The 23,930-nt window shown below is 42.3% G+C and overlaps 1 protein-coding gene across 1 annotated transcript; it reads left to right on the plus strand.

Moving 5' to 3' along the window:
• The first annotated feature begins 252 nt into the window (after positions 1–252).
• CFAP36 (cilia and flagella associated protein 36) lies at positions 253–23,638 on the plus strand. The gene is made up of 10 exons (XM_063443727.1): positions 253–528; positions 2,222–2,286; positions 9,346–9,447; positions 10,716–10,830; positions 11,926–12,013; positions 12,707–12,755; positions 14,289–14,388; positions 18,684–18,847; positions 21,162–21,302; positions 23,390–23,638. Exons 1-10 carry the CDS (start codon positions 426–428, stop codon positions 23,471–23,473), a joined length of 1,011 nt encoding a protein of 336 aa, XP_063299797.1. The 5' UTR covers positions 253–425; the 3' UTR covers positions 23,474–23,638.
• Positions 23,639–23,930: the final 292 nt, after the last annotated feature.

The raw sequence follows: 23,930 nt of genomic DNA on the forward strand, positions 1-23,930 counted from the left end.
ACACCAAGCCTCAGATAGTCTCTGATACACAGCTTGCCCTGAGGAGGTTATTCAGCTTTTGGTCTCTGGATGCTAACTTTGCAAGCCGTTTCTATTGCTGTTTATTATTTTTCTTTCTCTAATTATAAGGTGAGAGCCTCGGGAGCGCGCAGCATGTGGAACGCATGCCAAGCTGTGACGCGCGCCGTGCGGGTGGTTGTGCGCGCGCGGCCGCGGGTGGATATACCGCGATCGCTGTGACGTCTGTGACCATGGATACGCTTGCATTCCTCGGCCTGCGCACTCCCGAGGAGACCCGTCTTCATCCGGGGCTCTCGGCGCTCCGTGCGAGTCGCCGTCAGTCAGTCAGTCAGTCAGTCTGTCTCTGGGAGAGGAGGAGGAGGGGCCTTACCGGCTGGCTCGAGTCGGTCGTAGCGTTGCCCAGTATGGCCGAGGATGCTGAATGGGTGCTGGAGAGTTTGCTGGGTTTCCTGGGCGGCCCTGCGTGGACGGCGGCCGTGACGGATTTCGTGGAGCAGAGATGCTCAGGTGTGGGCAGGGCAAATCACTGCAAGGGCTGAACCACACACACAGGGGGGCAGTGATGGGAGTCCTGATAACTGGGAGCAGAGGGGAGGGCAGTGATGGGAGTCCTGATAACTGGGAGCAGAGGGGAGGGCATTGATGGGAGTCCTGATAACTGGGAGCAGAGGGGAGGGCAGTGATGGGAGTCCTGATAACTGGGAGCAGAGGGGAAGACGGTGATGGGGGTCCTGATAACTGGGAGCAGAGGGGAGGGCAGTGATGGGAGTCCTGATAACTGGGAGCAGAGGGGAGTGCAGTGATGGGAGTCCTGATAACTGGGAGCAGAGGGGAGTGCAGTGATGGGAGTCCTGATAACTGTGAGCAGAGGGGAGGGCAGTGATGGGGCCCTAATAATTGGGAGCAGGGAGAGGGGTCCAAAGAACGGAGTACAGGGGAGGGCAGTCATGGGGTCTAATAACTGGGAGCAGAGGGGATGGCAGTGATGAGGCTCCAGAAAACCTGGGGGGCAGTGATGGGGGGTCCAGAAAACTGGCATAGGTGGGAGGGCAGAGTGAGGGGTCCAGATAACTGTGAGCAAAGGGAAGGGCAATAATGGGGTCCAAATAACTGGGAGCAAAGAGGAGGGCAGTAATGGGGTCCAAATAACTGGGAGCAAAGGCGAGGGCAGTGATGAGGGGTCCAGAAAACCTGGCCGAGGGGGGTCCAGACAACTGGGAGCAGAGGGCTGTGATGGGGTCAAGATAACTGGGTACAGGGGAGAGGGCAGTGATTGGGGTCCTGGTAAAAAACAAAACCCTCTGTCAGTCCAAATGTGAAGATTTCCCATAATTCTTAGCTACCCAGTGCTTTCATCATGGGGCACATTATTAATATGGTTTATATGGCATTTACTTATTCTGCAGCACTTTACAAAACCATGATGTAGATTTAACAACTATAAATGAGACAATTAAAGATTGTTAAACAAAATAGGTTGATGAAGACCTTACTCAAATGAGTTTACAATGCAGAGATAATCCATAACAGCTGGAGTGCCAAACATGCGTAAACTGCTGTTTACTCAACAAGTTAAAAGGTTACGTCATGGTACATTGTAGTTTTAAAACAACTAATGTGTAGAATTGTATATGTTTTGTTCAGCAGAGACAGGGATTTCATGGATTTTATATTATTATTTGCAAGACTTCTAAATCCCAAGTTCTAGGCTACTAGACATTCTTAAATATTACTCACCACTGCAAGTCTGGAGTGTCCATGACACACTCACTGGGAGTGAATTTCTCCTCACTAGGGCTGATTTCTAGATAGGCCCTCTTTACCTACTGTTACCGTATGGAAAACGTGATTTAAAACAGTTTGTTTTGGTGCACATATCGTACAGTGCTGCAGAACCATAAATAATTTTCACCCGCCCAATTTCTAGTGGAAATTTGGATACCTGTTATTGGTAATTCAACATTTGTGGAATATAGACCGTATAGTATAGAGAAACCAATACAAATACCTAATTTTAGCATTTACAGCCATTTTATACAAATTACTTTAATATAGCTGGCTTGTAAAATTACAATGTAAAAGTTTTTGATGGGAACTTGAGACAAGATCGTCAGGGGAAACTTGAAATTATATCTTGTAAAAAAAAAAAATGTTCATTAAGGTGATAGTTTAGTTTGCTCATTATTTGCATTATTTGCAGTTTTTGATGACGATGAAGAGAATAAACTATCATTTACAGAGATTCACCATGAGTACAAAGAGCTGGTAAGTATTATTTATTTTAATGTACATCTAGTAAATGTGTTTTTCCTGGCTAATCATGGCAGCATTTAACATATGGGTTAGCTCCTCCCCCCAGCCAATAGGACAGGAATACCAATTAAAGAATTAAATTATACAATTAACCTTTAGGTATAAGAGATCCCAGAATCCTTGGTTCCACTGTCCTTTTTTTTTTTTTTTAGCCAGACAGGACAGCTTGTATTCAATACAAAAGGTTTTTATTTTATGCTCACCTAACTATTACTATAGCCCTTTCCCTAAGAGGTCAGCCCCTCTCTGTAGGAAGACCAGGCCCAAGTAGCTGGGGACCCCGGGAGCCGAAGGAGTTAGTTACCCTCCGGCAAGTAAGGAAATACTGCAAGTAGACCTTGCGATCAGCAAGCACTGCAGGTACGTGGTATATGTATTTGGCGCCAATCTTCCTCATCAGGACCTGGACACCGATACATGTGCATTTTGTAGGAATTGCGCGAGTAGCCCGATTCTCGTCAGGAGATAATATGGCGGTTAAGGGTGCTCGCGGTTAATCGCGCAGGCGTGAATAATTAAAGGCGCTCTGTGCCAAAAATATTTCAAGGAGCAATTTTGTTGCTTTGCCACGAAATTAAAGCGGCAGTATAGGATTACACATCTCTGATGCCGGAAGTGCTCTCTGTGATTCAAATCTCAATATCTCTACAGGTACAAGGTTTTTTTTTTTTTTAATCAAATGAATTCTCTCGTAATTTCTAACTTTCCTCCAGATTAATTTAAATTTATTTTAGCCTGTTTTTCTTTCTAATGATGGATCATTCTCCAACTTCAGCAAAGTCTGCAGCAATAGGTGAGCATCATTATTATTTTCTAACTCCTATTAAGCTGCTATAATAACAAGAGTACACAGTCCTCAAGACCGGCCTGGCCCTAGATCTCCTTCCAGGAGAAGGGATAAGCCGGCAGCCTGCACTGGATGTGGCTCAAGACCATTGGAAAACTACAGGCTCTGCAAGAGGCTCTTAGCACGGGTTGCAGGAGAATTGGAGTTCCAACAATCTCCCCAAGCTTCTACCTCAGCCCAGGATATAGCCTCGTGGATCAAACAGGCAGTAGCTGAAGGTATAGCAGAATCACACAGAGGCAAGCGTCCTAGATGTGAATATCCACAAGTAGATCCTGATTCCTCAGAGGATGAATTTGGACAAGATTCAAGATACTTGGATTTAGAACAGATGTCTTCTAGTGAAGATGAATTTTCCTGTCGGCTAGACTCCAAGGCTATAGAACATAGTTACATAGTTAGATAGCTGAAAAGAGACTTGCGTCCATCAAGTTCAGCCTTCCTCACACCTGTTTTTTGCTGTTGATCCAAAAGAGAAAAAAAAAAAAAACAAACCCCAGTTTGAAGCACAATTTTGCAACAAGCTAGGACAAAAAATTCCTTATTGACCCCAGAATGGCAGTCAGATTTATCCTTGAATCAAGCAGTTATTACCCTACATTGAAAGATTATATCCTTGAATATTCTGTCTTTGCAAGTATGCATCTAGTAGCTGTTTGAACATCTGTATGGACTCTGATAAAACCACTTCTTCAGGCAGAGAATTCCACATCCTGATTGCTCTTACAGTAAAAAAACCTTTCCTTTGCCTTAGACGAAATCTTCTTTCTTCCAGTCTAAACGCATGGCCTCGTGTCCTATGTAAAGTCCGGTTTGTGAATAGATTTCCACACAATGGTTTGTATTGGCCCCGAATATATTTGTATAATGTTATCATATCCCCTCTCAGGCGACGTTTTTCTAAACTAAATAGGTTTAAATTTGTTAACCTTTCTTCATAGCTGATATGTTCCATTCCTTTTATTAATTTTGTAGCCCGCCTCTGCACTTTTTCTAGTGCCATGATATCCTTCTTTAGAACAGGTGCCCAAAATTGCACAGCATATTCAATATGTGGTCTTACCAGTGATTTATAGAGAGGCAAAATGATATTCTCGTCCCGAGAATGAATGCCCTTTTTCATGCATGACAATACCTTACTGGCCTTGGCCACTGCTGATTGACATTGCACATTGTTGCATAGTTTGTTGTCTATAACAATTCCCAAGTCCTTTTCGTGTGTTGTTATCCCTAATTCGCTTCCATTAAGGGTATACGTTGCTTGTGTATTCTTTACGCCGAAGTGCATAACTTTGCATTTTTCAACATTAAATTTCATCTGCCATTTGAGTGCCCAGTCCTCCAGTCTATCTAAATCCTTCTGCAGCAAAGTAATATCTTGCTCACATTATATTATTTTACAAAGTTTTGTGTCATCTGCAAACACTGAAACATGATTTTCAATGCTGTCTTCAAGATCATTTATAAAAATGTTAAATAGAAGGGGTCCCAGAACAGACCCCTGAGGGACACCACTTGCCACCTCTGTCCAGCTTGAAAATTTACCATTAACGACAACTCTTTGTATTCTGTTTTTAAGCCAATGTTCTACCCAAGAACAAGCATTTTCATCGAGACCGATTTCCTTGAGTTTGAACACTAATCTTTTGTGTGGAACTGTATCAAATGCCTTGGCAAAATCCAAATAGATCACATCCACTGCAACACCCTGATCTATACTTCTACTTACTTCTTCGTAGAACGCAATCAAGTTAGTTTGACATGACCTGTGCTTCATAAAACCGTGCTGATTTTTGCTGATAACCATATTCTTCTCAAGGAATTCTTGAATATTATCCCTTAATAACCTTTCAAATATTTTACCAGCCACAGAAGTTAAGCTCACAGGTCTATAATTTCCAGGCAAGGATTTTGAACCCTTTTTGAATATAGGAACCACATCTGCCTTCCTCCAATCCTCCGGAACACTATCTGAAAGAAAAGAATCTTGAAAGATTAAAAACAGAGGTTCACTTATTTCTACACTTAGTTCCTTAAGTACACGTGGATGGATACCGTCAGGCCCTGGAGCTTTGTTTATATTAACTTTCTTTAGTTGCTGCAGCACATTGTCTTGAGTTAACCAATTACCGTATATACTCGAGTATAAGCCGACCCGAATATAAGCCGAGGCCCCTAATTTTACCCAAAAAAACTGGGAAAACTTATTGACTCGAGTATAAGACTAGGGTGGGAAATGCAGCAGCTACTGGTAATTTTCTAAATAAAATTAGATCCTAAAAAAATTATATTAATTGAATATTTATTTACAGTGTGTGTATAATGAATGCAGTGTGTGCGTGCGAGTGCAGTGCGTGTGAGTGCAGTGCGTGTGAGTGCAGTGCGTGTGTGTATGAGTGCAGTGTGAGTGCAGTGTGTGTGCAGTGTGTGTGTGTATATATTAATTGAATATTTATTTCCAGTGTGTGTTTATAATGAATGTAGTGTGTGTATGAGTGCAGTGTGTATGTATGAGTGCAGTGTGTGTATGTATGAGTGCAGTGTGTGTATGTATGAGTGCAGTGTGTGTGTGTATGAGTGCAGTGTGTGTGAGGTGAGTGTGTGTGTGTGTGTGAGTGCAGTGTGTGTGTGTGATGCAGTGTGTGTGTGTGATGCAGTGTGTGTGTGTGATGCAGTGTGTGTGGGGGTGGGCATTTCGATATATTATTAATTATTTTATTAATTATTATTTTTTTTAATATTATTATATTGTTTTATTATTATTATTATTGATTATTTAATTTAATTATTATTATTTTTTTTTTTTAATTATAGTTTTTTTTCTTCCCCCCCTCCCTGCTTGATACATAGCAGGGAGGGGGGCTCCTTCCCTGGTGGTCCAGTGGGATTGGTAGTTCAGTGGGGGGAGAGGGGGGCTGGCAGAGCTGTACTTACCTGTTCTGCAGCTCCTGTCAGCTCTCTCCTCCTCCGCGCGGTCTGTGCAGCTCCCACTGTAAGTCTCGCGAGAGCCGCGGCTCTCGCGAGACTTACACTAGGAGCTGACCGAGGTGCTGAACGGACAGCGCGGAGGAGGAGAGAGCTGACAGGAGCTGCAGAACAGGTAAGTACAGCTCTGCCAGCCCCCCTCTCCCCCCAGTCTGTATTATGGCAATGCAAATTGCCATAATACAGACTCTGACTCGAGTATAAGCCGAGTTGGGGTTTTTCAGCACAAAAAATGTGCTGAAAAACTCGGCTTATACTCGAGTATATACGGTACAATTATTCTGCAAGTTTTTAGTAGCAATCATTTGCACATCTATTGCCATGGGTTCTTCTTTAATATATACGGAGGAGAAATAGTTATTTAGAATTCCTGCCTTTTCTTTGATTACTCTGGTAAGAAGAACGCTGGAATTATCTGATGAGGTCCTAAAAACCTCAGCCGTGGAGACATTTCAATGATCTCAATAGAAATAAACCGTCATTTCCAGTGCATAAATCCATTAAGGCACTTATAAGCAATGAGTGGAAGAAACCAGAAAAAAGATTTTCTCTTCAAAGCAGACTTCTTATGCTATACCCCATCCGAGAAGAGGACTCCAGGCTGTTATTTGGCAAACCCCTTGAAGAAGCTATCAAAAAGGTATTGGACATCAAGCAAGTATTCCTTCCACAAGATAGAAGAACAAGAAGACGTTGGGTAAAATTAAGGATAGACAACAAGGCGGCAGTGGCGTACATGTACCAGGAGTTGTGCTCTAAAGAACGAGATGCAACCAAATATAAATTGGGCACAGAAGAATATTGCAGGCCTTTGTGCTATATACCTACCGGAGAAGGAGAACACAGTCGCCGACTTCCCGAGCGGACATCAGGTGAGAAAGGCAGAATGGCAACTCTCCAAACAAGTCTTTCAGCAACTGGTCCAGAAGGGGGGCTTCCACAAGTGGACCTAATGGCCACAGCTCAGAATTCTCATCTTCCCTGCTTCCGGTCAAAGAAATTTCATCCGCAGGCATTAGCACAAGATGTCCTCTCAGCGAAATGGCCATTTCATCTGGGGTATGTATTTCCACCAATTATGAGGAGAATCTCCAAAGAACGGTGCAAGATAATAGCCATCATTCCATTCTGGCCCTGTCGCCCATGGTTTCCACTCTTAAAGAGCCTAATGATGGACAATCCATGGTAATTTCCAGTGTCCGGGAATCTTCTGTCTCAAGGACCTCTAGTTTATCTGCGTCTTCATGCCTGGCTCTTGAAAGGAAATCCTTAAGGGAACAGGGATTTCCAGAGGAAGTGGTTTCCATCTTACTATGCATCAGAAATACTTCTACTTCCTCCACATATTACAAGATATGGGAGGCCTTTGCTGGATGGCTTCAAGTGGATGTTAAGGATCTAAAATCTCCTTCCCTTTCCCAGGTATTGGGATTTTTACAGGCGGGTTTGGATAGAGGCCTAGGTCTGAACACCCTTAAGGTTCATTGTTCTGCTATCTCTGCCATTTTAGGCATCAGATGGGCAGAAAACCCCATGGTGATCCGCTTTATGAAAGCAGTAATCAGGATTAGACCACCGATACGGGTCTTTACATGTCCCTGGGATTTGCCTTTGGTTTTACAGACCTTGATGGAACATCCATACGAACCACTGAAATTTTTTTTCCATGTTATCCCTGACACAGAAGACTATACTTCTTTTAGCTTTAGTATCGGCTAGAGTGATGGCAGACATAAGGGGACTTTCAGTATAAGAACCTTTTACCAGATTTTATCATGACAAGGTCATTCTCTGTTCCAGACTAGAATTTCTGCCTAACGTAGTCTCTTCATATCACCTAAACCAGGAGATTGTTCTTCCAGTCTACTTTCAGAACCCATTTAATTCTGAGGAAGAAAGGTTTCACACGCTGTACCTCAAGAGGTGCCTTTTAGTCTATATCCAACTAACCAACTCTTTGTTATTCCTTGGGGTTCCCGTTAAGCTGCCTCTGTGCCTACTCTCCGCTCCTGGACAGTCTCTACTATTTCAAGAGCGTATAAGATTCAAGGTATTCCGGTTCCAAAAGGTATATGTGCACACTTTACCAGATCTATTGCCACTTCACGGGCTGCAGAGTATGGAGTTTCACCAGAGAGCATCTGCAAAGCAGCTAATTGGTCTTCTCTGAAAACTCTTATTCATTATCGACTGGATGTTTCCTCAGATCCTGATAAGCAATTTGGTCTTTCAGTTTTAAATTCTTGTAATTCTCAAAACAAATAAAGATCCTGGGCATGTATTCCCTCCCTGTGCTGTTTACTACTTGGGATATGATAAATGCTGCCATGATTAGCCAGGAAAAGGAACAATTTATTCATAGTTACCGTAATTTTATTTTCCTGGCTATTATTCATGGCAGCATTTGGGTTTCCCACTCTTAAATTAAATTTGGATCCGCTTGCTACTAGACTGGGGAACCAAGGATTCTGGGATCTCTTATACCCAAAGGTTAATGGATTAATTGAATTCTTTAGTTGGTTTTCCTGTCCTATTGACTGGGTGGAGGAGCTAACCCATATGTTAAATACTGCAATGAATTCTAGCCAGGAAAAGACAATTACGGTAAGTATGAATAAACTTTCCTTAATTGTACACTGAATTCAAGTGAGCAGCATATAAGAGACTCTATATTGTATTGGTTTCATGTGCAAGTATTTCTATAATGCATTATCACTCCTTTGCTGCAAATTATTTGTGTAGTCATCAGACTATCCCAGGTGTCCCATGAAGAGTCTACTTGCTGTATGTATTCTAGGATATTATACAAAAAGTTTCTACAATTGATTAGCACACAGAAAATACAAGTGGTGTAGAATGCAGTAACATTATACAGTGAGATAGATGTAATTTCAAATGCAAATGTTGAACTTTTATTTTCATTTGCGTCCTCTGAATAAATCACTTCAGTAAACATTGCAACAGTGTTACACAGGAAATATCTCCTTTTACAAGTTTTGCCTTCAAGAAATTAGTTGTTTAGTTACAGTTTTTTGATTGTTTATGAAACTTATTAAGAATTACATGGATCAACACATTAACACATAAAGTTTTCATGTCTCTAAAGTTTGTTTTTTTTCATAATGTTTAAAACTGCAATTTTCCTCCTGTTTAAAAGTAAAGTGTTAATTGTCCTTCAGGTGGAAAAGCTTCTCGAGGGTCATCTGAATGAAGTTGGCATTAATGAAGATCAGTTTCAGCAAGCGTGTGCTTCTCCACTTACTCGATCCCCAGAAGTCCAGGTTGCATTATTTTTGTTTAAGAAGGCATACATGATATCTATGTAAATTAATGTGAAATTTTGTACCAGTTTAATGAGCTTAAAGTTAAAGTGATAGATTTTCCACAATTGAGATGATTATCCGCTAAAAGAGAATGCAGTGCAGTGTTGCATCTGCTTGATAATGCCACATATATTCTAGGTAGTTCATTAATAAAATAAATGTAAAAACCCACAGAAAACGAACTAATCATTTTTAAAAAATCTATAAATGTTCTATGCTTTTTACGTAATGATTGATATAAAAATGTCAGGTCGTTTTTGTTTGTTTTAAAAGTGAAGTATTTGTTGCAAAGATGTAAACCACGGCTCAGTACTTGCTCTTAGTACAAATCCATGCCGACAATCTTTTTAAGGATAAAGCAGATTAAGAGTCATTTGACTCTACTAACCTTACGGGAATTAACGACTTTGGTTTGATGGTTATGTAACGGTCTCAAGTACTTTAATGGTTTAGTTCAAATAAAATTATGTAATGTAAACAATTTCTATTATGTATGTTTAGATTTTAAAAATATTTGGCGTTGTGGTGACATGGTTTTTATTCTGTGGTATTTGAAAATTAAACTAATGCTTTGTTAATTGGAAAGCTTGCTTTTTATGTATAATTGTATGAAACCTTGCAAACTGGTACACTTTTATTTTTTCTTTTGTATTCACACAGAGACCCTTTTATTTTTCGTGGTTCATACCTTAAAACCAGTATTTTCATCTATATCTGTATGTCCTCAACATACAGACCTCATTTCCAACATTTCAGTGAGCGTGATGGCAATGTGTTTCTACAAAAGCACTGAGCTCGTCCAGCTTAATGACTAGAACAGCAGATGATATAATCTGTATATAGCCTGGTATATGGATTACATATAATTCTACTCCTAGCAAACATCCATTCATCAGTATATGAATGACTTAATATAACTGAATGTGTTTTGTTTTTGTTTTACTTCATAGCTCTTTGAAAACATACTCTTTAGTGTAGGTCAGCATTGACTAAATGTTAGATCCCAAGCAATTATATGTTCCATGATCTGTGTTTAAGATGAGCAAAAAAAAAATCATAGGAGCTGGAATAGCCTGGGAATAGCCTGGGATCTACGTTTAAGACACTGCTACAAATATATTTTTGCAGGACATCCATTAATTAAAGAGCCAATGTGTATAGAGAAGGAACATGTACGCAGACCTTGGTATGCAAAATATTAATAATTTGTATTTCTTAATTTTCAGACTTTTTTACAGCCTGTATATGCTGTAGAAGATTTTACAGTATTTAAAGCTATGATGGTACAGAAAAACATTGAACTACAATTGCAAGCTATTAAAATTATACAAGAGAGAAATGGTAACAGCAATTTTACTTTTCTGTATTTGCATGCACGTCTACTTATTCAATTATTTACACACATGCCTTTCATTGTAAAATTAGCTGGTTTTCTCATTTACATTTTTGTTCAGAAGAAGCATTTTCCCTATCAGAATACAGTCTTAAAGGGAAACTCCAGTGCCAGAAAAACGATCCGTTTTTCTGGCACTGGAGGGTCCCTCTCCCTCCCACCCACCAATCCCCGGTTACTGAAGGGGTGAAAACCCCTTCAGTCACTTACCTGGGACAGCGGCGATGTCCCTCGCCGCTGTCTCCGCCTCCGCGACGCTCCTCCTAATGATTACGTCGGCCGGTGGGCGAGACTAATCTTGCTCACCGGCCGAGGAGACCTAATGCGCATGCGCGGAAATGCCGCGCATGCGCATTACGTCTCCCCATAGGAAAGCATTGAAAAATCATTTCAATGCTTTCCTATGGGGTTTTGAGCGACGCTGGAGGTCCTCACACAGCGTGAGGACGTCCAGCGACGCTCTAGCACAGGAAACCTGTGCTAGAACCCAGGAAGTGACCTCTAGTGGCTGTCTAATAGACAGCCACTAGAGGTGGAGTTAACCCTGCAATGTAAATATTGCAGTTTATGAAAAACTGCAATAATTACACTTGCAGGGTTAAGGGTAGTGGGAGTTGGCACCCAGACCACTCCAATGAGCAGAAGTGGTCTGGGTGCCTGGAGTGTCCCTTTAATATGAGTTTGTGTTCAGCATTTGTCTAGCATTAAATACTTAAAAGGCAAATCCTATATATTTTATTTCTATAATGCATAAAAGCTGAAAATTCAAACTACAGCTCCCATAACCTGTTGCACTGCTTTATCTTTGTTTTTGCACTAAGCTCTCCCCAAACTAAGAACGGGCTGTGCCAATCATGTTCGCTTAACATTCTACAGCACTGAAGAACTTATCCCAAATGTGCAGAGCAACATTTTATGGGTGTTGTAGTATGAAGGTTTGAATTTTTCTACTTAACATATTTCTTAATGCATTGTCTACTACATAATATATCAAGCTATTCATTTTGTTGGGTTCCTCAAAATGTTTATTCTTTAATGTGTAGGTGTGCTTCCTGACTGTTTGCAGAATGGTGCAGATGTCATTTCTGATCTAGAAGAACAGGAGAATAAGCTAATAACTGAAGCATTAAGGTAAGAATTGGTTACAATATTATTGTGATGAGCTTTATTCCTTCAAAGATGCTCAGCTCAGAACTGAGCCTCTTAACCTCTTGCTGGTGGAATCTGTAAGGCATTTAGGAAATAGCGTAATGAACGCACCCCTTAAGCATACAATCACTAGTTACTTAGGACACTGGGCTAGGGTGGTATTTAGGGGTTTGGATGGTTGGTTTGTGTATTTTGGTTAATTAAGCCATACATGTAAAAATAAGCGGGGGGAGGGGGAGGAGGGTGTTTAATGGTTTGCTTTGGCTCAGATATGTAGAAATGTTTTATTTCTGCCAAGGGGCATATGCCATCGTATAAATGTCAGGATAATGACATGGTGGCACGTTATTGCAGTGAAATTCATGAAAATGTCAAAGTAACACAGTCAAAAATGTCTACTGGTTGCTAGGTGATCTTGCTCCTTACATAGCTGGGAGGTATTTCTATGGATATATAAAGAGAATAGAGAGGAGGACCAATAGTGTAGTAGATCTTGCTTTATTGAGGACATCCAACATAAAGGTGGCCACTCACATATAAAGGAGCTTACGTACCAGCTCCAGTGTAAATGGCATGCAGTGGTATAATTCCCACTTATGGATATATAGCATGGACATTTTGTCATATGTCATAGATCATGTATAATATACGAATCCTTTGATTTGTGCTTCTCAGGATATCTAAGGAAGAATATGAGAAGGAACAGTTGCGGAGAGCTATAAAGGTGAGCAAAGTCGGTTTACTGAAAGCTTCAGCTATTGAAAGTCAGAATTTCAAATTCAGTTTCTTTTGAAAAGTGAAAACACAAACCTATTTGATTGTATTTTGCATGTTCTAATCTGATTCATTTTTATTCCATCAAAACACATTACAAGGAAGGTTTTATTTAAATCCAGTCCCTCTTCTTAAATTATAGTGGGGGGGGGGGGGGGTCTTAGAAATACACATATTTTACATGTCAGTGTTTGTGTGTAATATTATATGAAAGGTGACAGTGGGTTTTTGTGGATGTGCACTAATTTATGTATGTCCAAATACTTTCTGGTTGGTTAATTTTTTTTATTTTATTGTATGTGTTTGAGTGTGCACACATGCAATCTTAGAGCAAAATTATGAGCCCTATGTAAAGCGCAGTTTCCATGATGTTATCCAGTCTTGTGAACGGAGTATTGAAAAAACTCACAACATCTTTAGCCTTTTAAGGACAAAGGCTATTGTCCAAGTTCTGAACCAAAACAAAACCTAGATCTCTGAACCCCAAAGGCTATTGTGGGCAGTATGGTGGAACCTTCTGTGTGTGGCCTATGATCGCTGAAGTCAAACACCCTTGAGGTCAGCTTGCATTCAGGGCATTAGCTTAGTGGCAAACTTTGCAATCGTGAAATTAGTTTAGGCACTTGTTCTTCCATTGTATTATTATATAAACTAAAGTTAATGTGAACTGAAAAGGTCATGAAAATATCACTCTTATAAAATATTTCTGAAATACGAATATTGACTGCACTGGAATTTCAGTGACAGTATGGAGTACTTTGTGTAATGGTTAGCAGCAAGGTTGTCAAGATTCCATTGTTACATTTTGTATAATTTTGAAATGGGCTAATTGCCTGACATTATGGCCCTTAGAGCCAAATTAGAAGTGAGAATTGAAAACAATTCTGCAAAAAGTAGGCCAAATAGAGAGTTGTAGAATTTTACCAACTTGGTTATTTTCACCCAAATTTAGCAAGCTTGTTTTTAGCATAGCTGAAAGATGCACCAATATTACACAGGGGACAGACTTTGGACTTTCAGGTGCAGCTCCCTGGAATTTAGCACCAACACACAAGCTTGTTGATATGCGCGGCTGGAAGAGTAATTCCCAACTCTCTGATTGAAATTTCGTCTAGGAATACCTACAAGTTCCACTTTAAAGCCTTGTTTTGTCATTTTCCTAAATTACGTAAACGAAGACTGCAGGTATGGTTTTAGTTAAGCTAACTGCTTTTATAAGTAGATAACCAAACTAGAAGTGCCCCAATTCTGAGGTCTTTGAGCACTGGGGCTGCAGGTGCTTTGAAACCTACTAAACAGAGCTTCCCTATACACTTTAACCATTGCAGTGCATAGACGAGGCCCCCTGCAACACGTTTTGTTAAAATATTTGCTTGCAACAATAAAAGGAAAACATAGTTTTGTGTCCCTTTTTAAACACGCAAACCTATTGCAGTGGTACACATTTTAAGTGTAAGGTAATCTTGTTTATCATATTTCACAGAATACTGATACTAGATGTCCAGTTGAAGTTTCAAGCAGTCTAGTGGAAGTTTCAAAACCTGAAATTCCCATCAGTCGTACTGAATCAATAAACCATACAGGTAAATATTTATTTGTAATTTAAATACACTCCCTCTCCCCCCCCCCCCCTCCACAAAACTGACAAAGCCTTTTGTATTTTACATATAGATGTAATTTATCTTTCTCTGTATATTTTTGTCCAGACGGTTATGGTGGGGGAAAAAATGTGATTGAAAACACCTTCCATCTGAAGTCTGTGGATAGTTAATACAATGTTAAACAAAAATCTGCACGCCATAAGACTTGCTTTTCCCACAGAAATCACAAATCTGCAGTGATGTTGCTACCGCAAAGGATTCTTCGTGGGCATATGCAAATTAGTTTAACAAAGAATCACATTTTGCCTCATTACATTTTAAACATGGATTCCTTTAAGTCTGTGTTTGCTGTATACAACAGCTTTGAAACACAACTTAGGAAAAGATGCAGAGAAAGTGAACCACTCATGGACAACTGTTTAATTGGTAATGCAAATCATCAGCATGAGGTTGGTTACTGGTTTACTTATTGAGGCTTGGTAGTGCTTCCCATGTCTTCTGAAGTTGTGTTTCAAAGCTGTTGTATACAGCCAACATACTTAAAGGAATCCATGTTTAATATGAAATGAGGCAAAAATTTGATTCTTTGTTGAACTAATTTGCATATGCCAACCCAAAATCCTTTGCAGTAGTACCATCACTGCAGATTGTGTGAAGCAAGTCTTGTGGCTTGACTGGTGTGCAGATTTTTGTTTAACATTGAGAGAGAGAGAGAGAGAGAGAGAGAGATTTTTATATATATATATATATATATATATATATATATTCTCAGAATATCCAGAGCACTCAGTCATTCTCTAAACAGCAACTTCAAAGCTCACAGATTTTGAGTTATTTTTTATTTTATTTTTTTAAACACCTAATTTAGGCAAAACAATTGTTTTTTTAGTTACAGTATATGATCATATATTGCATAAGCCTGCCCAGGGCCGCCATCAGGGCATGACAACCGCAACGGTTGTCATGGGCCTGGCGGTCCTGGGGGGCCCGGACTGCTCAGGTCGTCCGGGCCCCACATTCAGTGGGAACATACCGGGTCACAGGGGGCCCTGCGACCCCGGTATGTTCCCACTGGGCCAGCCTCTTCTCCTGGGGGGCCCAGCAGCTGGTCACCTCAGGGCCCCCCAGAGGCTGGCCCTGCTGACACCCAGCAGGCGCGCGAGGGAGCACTCTCCTCTGAGTGCTTCCTCTTCAGCTCCCTCGCGCACCGTACTGATGCCGGAGCCGGAAGATGACGTCATCTTCCGGCTCCGGCATCAGTACGCGGCGCGCGAGGGAGCTGAAGAGGAAGCACTCAGAGGAGAGTGCTCCCTCGCGCGCCCGCCGGGTGTCAGGAAATTTGAGTGAGTGGGGGTGGGGTGGGGGGGAGAGGGAAGGGAGGAAATTTGAGGGAGGGGGGAGGAAATTTGAGGGAGGGGGGGGAGGGAGGGAAGGGAGGACATTTAAGAGGGGGGGAGGAAATATGAATGAGTGGGGGGAGAGGGAGGGAAGGGAGGAAATTTGAGGGAGTGGGGGGGGGGGGGAATCTGAATGAGTGGGGGGAGAGGGAGGGAAGGGAGGAAATTTGAGGGAGTGGGGGGGGGGGATTTGAATGAGTGGGGGGGAGAGGGAGGGAAGGGAGGACATTTGAGGGAGTGGGGGGGAATTTGAATGAGTGGGGGGGAGAGGGAGGGAAGGGAGGAAATTTGAGGGAGTGGGGGTTGGGGGGGAATTTGAATGAGTGGGGGAGAGGGAGGGAAGGGAGGAAATTTGAGGGAGTGGGAGGGGGGAGAGGAAGGGAGGAAATGTGATGTGGGGGAGAGGAAGGAAATTTGGGGGGGAGAGGAAGGAAATTTGAGGGAGGGGAGGGAGAGGTAGGAATTTGAGGGGGTAGAGGAAGGGAGGAAATTTGAGGGAGGGGGGAGAGGAAGGAAATTTGAGGGAGGGGGAGAGGAAGGAAATTTGAGGGAGGGGGAGAGGAAGGAAATTTGAGGGAGGGGGAGAGGAAGGAAATTTGAGGGGGGAGGGAGGAAGGAAATTTGAGGGGGGAGGGAGAGGTAGGAATTTGAGGGGGGAGAGGAAGGGAGGGAATTTGAGGGGGGAGAGGAAGGGAGGAAATTTGAGGAAGGGGGGAGAGGAAGGGAGGAAATTTGAGGGAGGGGGAGAGGAAGGGAGGACATTTGAGGGGGGGAGAGGAAGGGAGGACATTTGAGGGGGGGAGAGGAAGGGAGGAAATTTGAGGGGGGGAGGAAGGAAATTTGAGGGAGGGGGGAGAGGAAGGAAATTTGAGGGAGGGGGGAGAGGAAGGAAATTTGAGGGAGGGGGAGAGGAAGGAAATTTGAGGGAGGGGGGAGAGGAAGGAAATTTGAGGGAGGGGGGAGAGGAAGGAAATTTGAGGGAGGGGGGAGAGGAAGGAAATTTGAGGGAGGGGGGAGAGGAAGGAAATTTGAGGGAGGGGGGAGAGGAAGGAAATTTGAGGGAGGGGGGAGAGGAAGGAAATTTGAGGGAGGGGGGAGAGGAAGGAAATTTGAGGGAGGGGGGAGAGGAAGGAAATTTGAGGGAGGGGGGAGAGGAAGGAAATTTGAGGGAGGGGGGAGAGGAAGGAAATTTGAGGGAGGGGGGAGAGGAAGGAAATTTGAGGGAGGGGGGAGAGGAAGGAAATTTGAGGGAGGGGGGAGAGGAAGGAAATTTGAGGGAGGGGGGAGAGGAAGGAAATTTGAGGGAGGGGGGAGAGGAAGGAAATTTGAGGGAGGGGGGAGAGGAAGGAAATTTGAGGGAGGGGGGAGAGGAAGGAAATTTGAGGGAGGGGGGAGAGGAAGGAAATTTGAGGGAGGGGGGAGAGGAAGGAAATTTGAGGGAGGGGGGAGAGGAAGGAAATTTGAGGGAGGGGGGAGAGGAAGGAAATTTGAGGGAGGGGGGAGAGGAAGGAAATTTGAGGGAGGGGGAGAGGAAGGAAATTTGAGGGAGGGGGAGAGGAAGGAAATTTGAGGGAGGGGGGAGAGGAAGGAAATTTGAGGGAGGGGGGAGAGGAAGGAAATTTGAGGGAGGGGGGAGAGGAAGGAAATTTGAGGGAGGGGGGAGAGGAAGGAAATTTGAGGGAGGGGGGAGAGGAAGGAAATTTGAGGGAGGGGGGAGAGGAAGGAAATTTGAGGGGGGAGGGAGGAAGGAAATTTGAGGGGGGAGGGAGGAAGGAAATTTGAGGGGGGAGGGAGGAAGGAAATTTGAGGGGGAGAAGGCAATGAGAGGGAGGGGGAGAAGAAGGAAATTGGAGGGGGTAGGGGGAGAGATTGACATCCATCACACACACACACAATGCACCCCTTGCACACAGAAAAACACACAATGCATTACACACAGACACACATACACAAGCAATGCATCCCTTACACACAGCAACACACAATGCACCCCTTCCACACACTCAGTGCATCCCTTACAAACACACACACTGCATCCCATACATACACAAACTCACCTTGCAGCCCTTACACATACAAACACAGATTCACACAATGCATTCCTTACACACATCAGGACATCCCCCCCCCACACACCCCTGTGAACAAACGCATTCGTGGAACATGAAGTTGGACCCTGGGACCCAGACCTTGAGCTGTGTAAAGGGCCCTCAAAAAATGGAGCTGCTTCCCGTTCTCCCAGAACATTGATTTTTGTGACCACAGTTACAAACCACCTCCAGGGAGCCTGTTCTACACCAGACCAGTGGAGCCAGACGGCAGCTGAAGCCCATCATCATCCTCATCTGGTTGTAAGTAGGCAATCTAGTATATTATTCGTGGCACTAATCTTTAATTTACCTCACATTAAAGGGACACTATAGTCCCCAGAACCACTGCAGCTTAATGTAGTGGTTCTGGTGTCTATAGCCTGTCCCTGCAGGCCTTTTATTGTAAACACGGCGGCACTGCAGCACTGTGTTAGTTAACATGGCAGATCATATGGGTGGGGCACTGTGATGTCACATGGGGGGGCGGCAAACTTTACTTTTGCCTAGGGCGGCAAAAATCCTTGCACCGGCCCTGCAGACACTGCATCCCTGTGGGCGGACTCGGGGGGGGGGGGGGGGGGGGGACTCGGGTGCAGGCGCCAGGGGGCCCAGACCTTGAGCTGTGTCAGGGGCCCCAAAATTTCTGATGGCAGCCCTGAGCCTGCCACAACGTCAATGTACCCCATTGGCAGACTTATGCAATGTATGATCATATGCTGTATCTAAACCCTACTGTTTTTCTAATATACTGCATTATGTTGGTGCCTTAAGAATAATATGTACAATTTAGGAGAAGCCATCAGGACACACAAAGCCAAACAACCGCCTTTGGAGGTACAGAAACATTCTATGGAACTCCCTTCTATTAAGTTAAAAGGAGTTAGTAACAAAGAAGCTGCAGAGGAATGGTTAGCACAAGCAAGAAAAGAGACTGGCACACAAAGCTCTAATACTGTAAGTACCTTTTACAACATACACAGTTCTTTAAAACACTTGTCTTCTGCACATCTGCAGGACCACCACAACTCCTGATTAAAAATGGTGAATTTTAACCCCTTAATGACCTCGGACGTATCAGGTAAAAAAAAGTCTGGAAATAGCTAAGTGCTACTTGTACTTATAGCCCTATAACTTTCAAAAATTTTTTTTACATGTTTACATTGGGTATTTCTAAACTCAGGACAAAATTTAGAAACTATTTAGCACGGGTGTTTTTGGTGGTTATAGATGCATAACAGAGTTTTGGGGGTAAAAATAAATAAATATTTTTCTTTATGTTAATAGTAAATTTTATATTATATGATGAAAATAATTGGTATCTTTAGAAAGACCATTTAATGTGGAGAAAAACTGTATATAATGTGTGGGTACAGTAAATGAGTAATGGAGAAAATTACAGCTAAACACAAACACAGCAGAAATGTAAAAACAGTCCTGGTCCCAAACGGTAAGAAAATTGAAAAGCAGTCTGGTCACTAAGGGGTTAAAGTGCACCTTTAGTGCAAATTTGACAGTGTCCGTTTTTCTAAAGCCATCTTTATAACAAATATAAATCAATGTTATCCTATTGCTGAGCATGCCATGTAAATTAAATTTAAAGGAAAACCACACAGCACTTCAGCTTTCTGAAATAGTCTGTTGTTTTAGAAAAGTGCAGATTTTCAACAAACATTGGCACTTTATACTTGGAGACAGAAACACATCACTGGCTGTTGGATGATCAGGGAGGTTATCTTCATCCAAAAGTTGTGGCTGTTTTGTATGTTTTCGTTTGTTTACCTCTGAGTCTGCTGTACTATTAACTCCAATAACCATTTCATTTGATAAGTGACAGTTCTATTTTAGTAATTTTATGTCACTTTTGCACTGTATAGAATGTAGATTAAAAGAAAAATACAACCTTTGGCACATTTTTCTTTTCAGGTTAGTCTGGTGACTCAGTTGCTATATTTTTATTTTTATTTTTTTGCAACAATTTAGTACCTATAACACGATGAAAACGTGCATGGATACATTTCTGCATGTTTGTATCTAAAAAACACTTGCACAAGGTGCAGATCTGTTGCCTGCAGCCTTTGCAAGCCCTCCCCTTTTCACCTTCTTATTGAGAAGCCTCTATGCTGGAGTGGTGAGCACATGCATGTGGATTTCCAATGATTCTCAATGTAATACAGCACATTGAGAAGGGGGGGGATCTCCGTGGAGGTAACAGAAAAGGGGGGGGGGAAACTCCCTGGCTGTCAGTTCCTGCCCCTATTGGTAAAAGTGCTGATTTCTATTGAATTTGCACTTTTACAAATTGTTCAATTGTCACATAAGGCACTTGAGCAAGCTGAAGTGCTTTGTGCATGGAGTATCTGTTTAAGATGGAAAAAACCAAGTAGCAAGAGAGGTGAGAACGGACAACTGCCTCAATTAGCCTGCCCTTCGGTGGGTCCCCGCTCAGATCTCAAGCTGGTTTAGCTCATGTTGTGCTATTACAGAGAGAACATATCTGAAGCATATCAGACTGGTCCCACCCTTACAGGCAGTCCAGATCCGAAATGCCACAAAGTTCCCTCTGCACGAGAGATGCAGCAACCCCAGACGATTGTTTCACCCTTGTGAGGTATAGCCAACATTCTAAAGTCCCTCCTTTACCACCCCCACCCACATGCAAAGGCAGCAGGTGAGGGTTACTTCAGTGACAAGGGAAAATCCCACTGTTTTCTGTTTTCCTCTCCCCCTGAGGGGTGACTTACCCCACTCACCCAAATAATATTGAGAGGGGTTAATAAATCCCTTTAACCCCTTAAGGACACATGGCATGTGTGACATGTCATGATTACCTTTTATTCCAGAAGTTTGGTCCTTAAGGGGTTAAAGTAACAAAAAAAATTTTAATTCACAAATCTTATTTCTTAAGTATTATTTGCTTTATTTCCACAAAAGGCCAAAAAGAAGCAGTTATATCCTGATGCTACAAAAAAAATAAGACGGGGGGGGGGGGGGGTGGAGAGGGGGGGAGAGAAGATTCTAAAAAGATGCTGCCAAAAATAAAGAAAATTCCTCCTCCTTCACCATAAGATTGTTGCATGCATAATGAGCTTTTACAGGCTGTTGCTGCACACTCAGTCACTACTCTGTTGCCATACATCCATATGATGTAGAATTTGGACAAATCACATTTCAACCCTTATCCAGTCTAAACAAGTGTAGTAATAATTATTAGAATATATGGGATTCTTAGCACTTATCGTTTACATGTTTGTAACATGTTTGTTTGCAGAGCCTGTCACAGGGGGAAAAGGAACAGCTCCAAAAACGAGCTGAATATTTGAAACAGAAAAGAGACCAGTTACTAGGGAAAAAGCTGGATTTGAAGAAAACCGTAAATAGCTCTAAGGAAGAAGCAACAACGTCTAGACGGGTAAGACATTTATTATTACAATTATACAGATAATTTAAAAGACCACTCTAGGCACCCAGACCACTTCAGCTTAATGAGGTGGTCTGGGTGCCAGGTCCTTCTAGGGTTAACCCATTTTTTCATAAACATAGCAGTTTCAGAGAAACTGCTATGTTTATGAATGGGTTAAGCCTTCCCCCTATGTCCTCTAGTGGCTGTCTCATTGACAGCCGCTAGAGGCGCTTGCGTGCTTCTCACTGTGATTTTCACAGTGAGAGCACGCCAGCGTCCATAGGAAAGCATTATGAATGCTTTCCTATGTGACCGGCTGAATGCGCGCGCAGCTCTTGCCGCGTGTGCGCATTCAGCCGACGAGGAGGAGAAGAGGAGGATCGGAGGAGGAGAGCAGGAGGAGATCTCTCTGCCCAGCGCTGGAAAAAGGTAAGATTTAACCCCTTTCCTCTTTCCAGAGCCGGGCGGGAGGGGGTCCCTGAGGGTGGGGGCACCCTCAGGGCACTCTAGTGCCAGGAAAACGAGTATGCTTTCCTGGCACTAGAGTGGTCCTTTAAGCTCCTGCCCCACCTCCCCTCCATTTGAAATCTAAAATGTGAGCTCATCATTGTTAAGGCTACCACTATGTTACAGTATCTCAATGTCGGTGGGTCCTACACTCATTTTAACATGCCAACTGCAATACTGTTTCCAGAGATTGTTCTCAATTTATGCGTTCCTGTGGTCACCTCCAGTGGGGCACTTCTAGTGGATGGGTGGGGGTGTTAAGCCCAAAACACACTCTTCTGTCCAGCCTCCAGATGTAAAATATTAGTGCAAGCCCGTTGAAACCATTTTCTCTTGGTTGTTAGTAAGGTTGTATTTTCAATCCGATCTTACAACACACTGTGTCGTTTCTCCACCTGCTAATCACACATGTGAGGCTCCTGCAGGCTCTAGCAGAGAAATAACAGGAGGAGCTAAAAGTTTCTAAATTAATTACACTGTGCAACAGGCCCGGACTGGGAATGCAAAACCGCCCTGGAAGAAAAAAAAGTATGCCAGCCCTATAAGCAGGGCCAGACTGGCCCACCGGGATCTCTGGAAATATCCCTCCCGGTAGGCCGCAGCACATGGTGTCGAGCAGGCTGCCCTAATACCATTTAAATAATTTCCCCCTCGGACTCTCAGTTAAGGAGGGAAGTGCTAGGAGCTGGTGTGGCCACATTGAGGCTGCAGCAGCCAGAGGGTTTTCTGTGCCTATCCTGCCCTGCTCTTAAGCCTCGTGTGCTTGTCTGTGCAAGCATGTGAGTATGCTTATTGGATAATTAATTTTTTTTACACCTGAAAGGACCAATATTTTGAATTAATAAATGAACATACTAATAATAAAAGTGTATATTTTTATATATCCACTTCAGTGATAATGACCCCAGATTGAGTAATGTTGTGGCAGGCTTATGCAATGTATGATCATATACTGTTACTACACCTCCATTATTTTTTGCCTATCTTAGATGTTTTTAAATAAAACTATTACATTCTGAAAAACTTCATATTGCTGTTTAGTGAATAGCAAGTGTACTGGATCTTGAGTGTGCATGTATGTGTATATATATATATATATATGTGTGTGTGTGTGTGTATATATATAATTATATACTCATACAGCATTTTCCATAGTGTTTGTATATACACTTTCACAATCACATAAAAAGCAAGCTTTCTTGAGTTGCATGAGTTATATTTTTAAATGAATGCACCTGTATAAATAAACAAGCTAAATTGGTAGGCCACATATATTTGTGGTAAATAGGAGAGCCACATTCAGTGGATGGTCCTCCATCCCCTCTTCTGTTAAGGGCCAACATCTTGGATATGTTTCCATACAATCTTTGGTTATTTCCTTTTTGCCTAGAGAGGGAACCACTTTGAACACTGCGAGCCATGTAACCCTCCTTTGACGGTTTATAACCAAGGGGCAATTCCTAACCTCTCCTTTACCTCCAAAGCTCATTTGCCAAATACATTGGTTATATTCTTGCTGCCTTACTAGAATTAGATCAAATAAGATATATTTTGTTTGATTACCATGTAATTACAATCTTTTATTACAGGAACTAACTGAAGATGAAATAAAGAATTTAGAGAAGCGGAAACGCCTTGCTGAGAAGCTTAAAGAAGAAGTGATCAATAAATGAGTAGATTACATTCCTTCATGCCCCTTCTTTAACTTCAACTATTTGCCAAAGTTATTACTATATTTTTTTGTATGCTTTAAAACTTCGTTACTTGATTTGTACAGTTAATGATAGAAATATAAATTCATTATTGCTTGAGAAAATAAACCATAAATTAAATTATACAATGTCACGTGACTTTCACTTTGTGCACTTTAAAGTGACAGCCCACTTTACAAAAAACTCAACTGTTTAGTAGACCTACTGCATGAAAACATGCATGTATTTAGTTCAATTAAGGGTACATACCTAGAACAGCTTGCAAAAGCTACCGGTCTCTTGTCTGAAGCCTTTGCAAGCACTCACCCTTCTAACCCCACCCAGACTTTCTGTGGTTGTCCAATAACATACTTCCTAATGCAGGTCAATGAGAAGTCGTTGCAAGGTAGGAGTTATGAGCAATTGCCTGCGTCTTGAG

Source organism: Pelobates fuscus, chromosome 2, assembly GCF_036172605.1.
Source record: "Pelobates fuscus isolate aPelFus1 chromosome 2, aPelFus1.pri, whole genome shotgun sequence".
NCBI classification, from domain to species: domain Eukaryota; kingdom Metazoa; phylum Chordata; class Amphibia; order Anura; family Pelobatidae; genus Pelobates; species Pelobates fuscus.

Coding starts and splice junctions, on each gene's coding strand:
- CFAP36 (XM_063443727.1), top strand. CDS start 426: ATGGCCGAGGATGCTGAATGGGTGCTGGAGAGTTTGCTGGGTTTCCTG. Junction 10,831..11,925: donor AATTATACAAGAGAGAAATG/GTAACAGCAATT, acceptor TTTAATGTGTAG/GTGTGCTTCCTGACTGTTTG. Junction 21,303..23,389: donor AAGCAACAACGTCTAGACGG/GTAAGACATTTA, acceptor CTTTTATTACAG/GAACTAACTGAAGATGAAAT.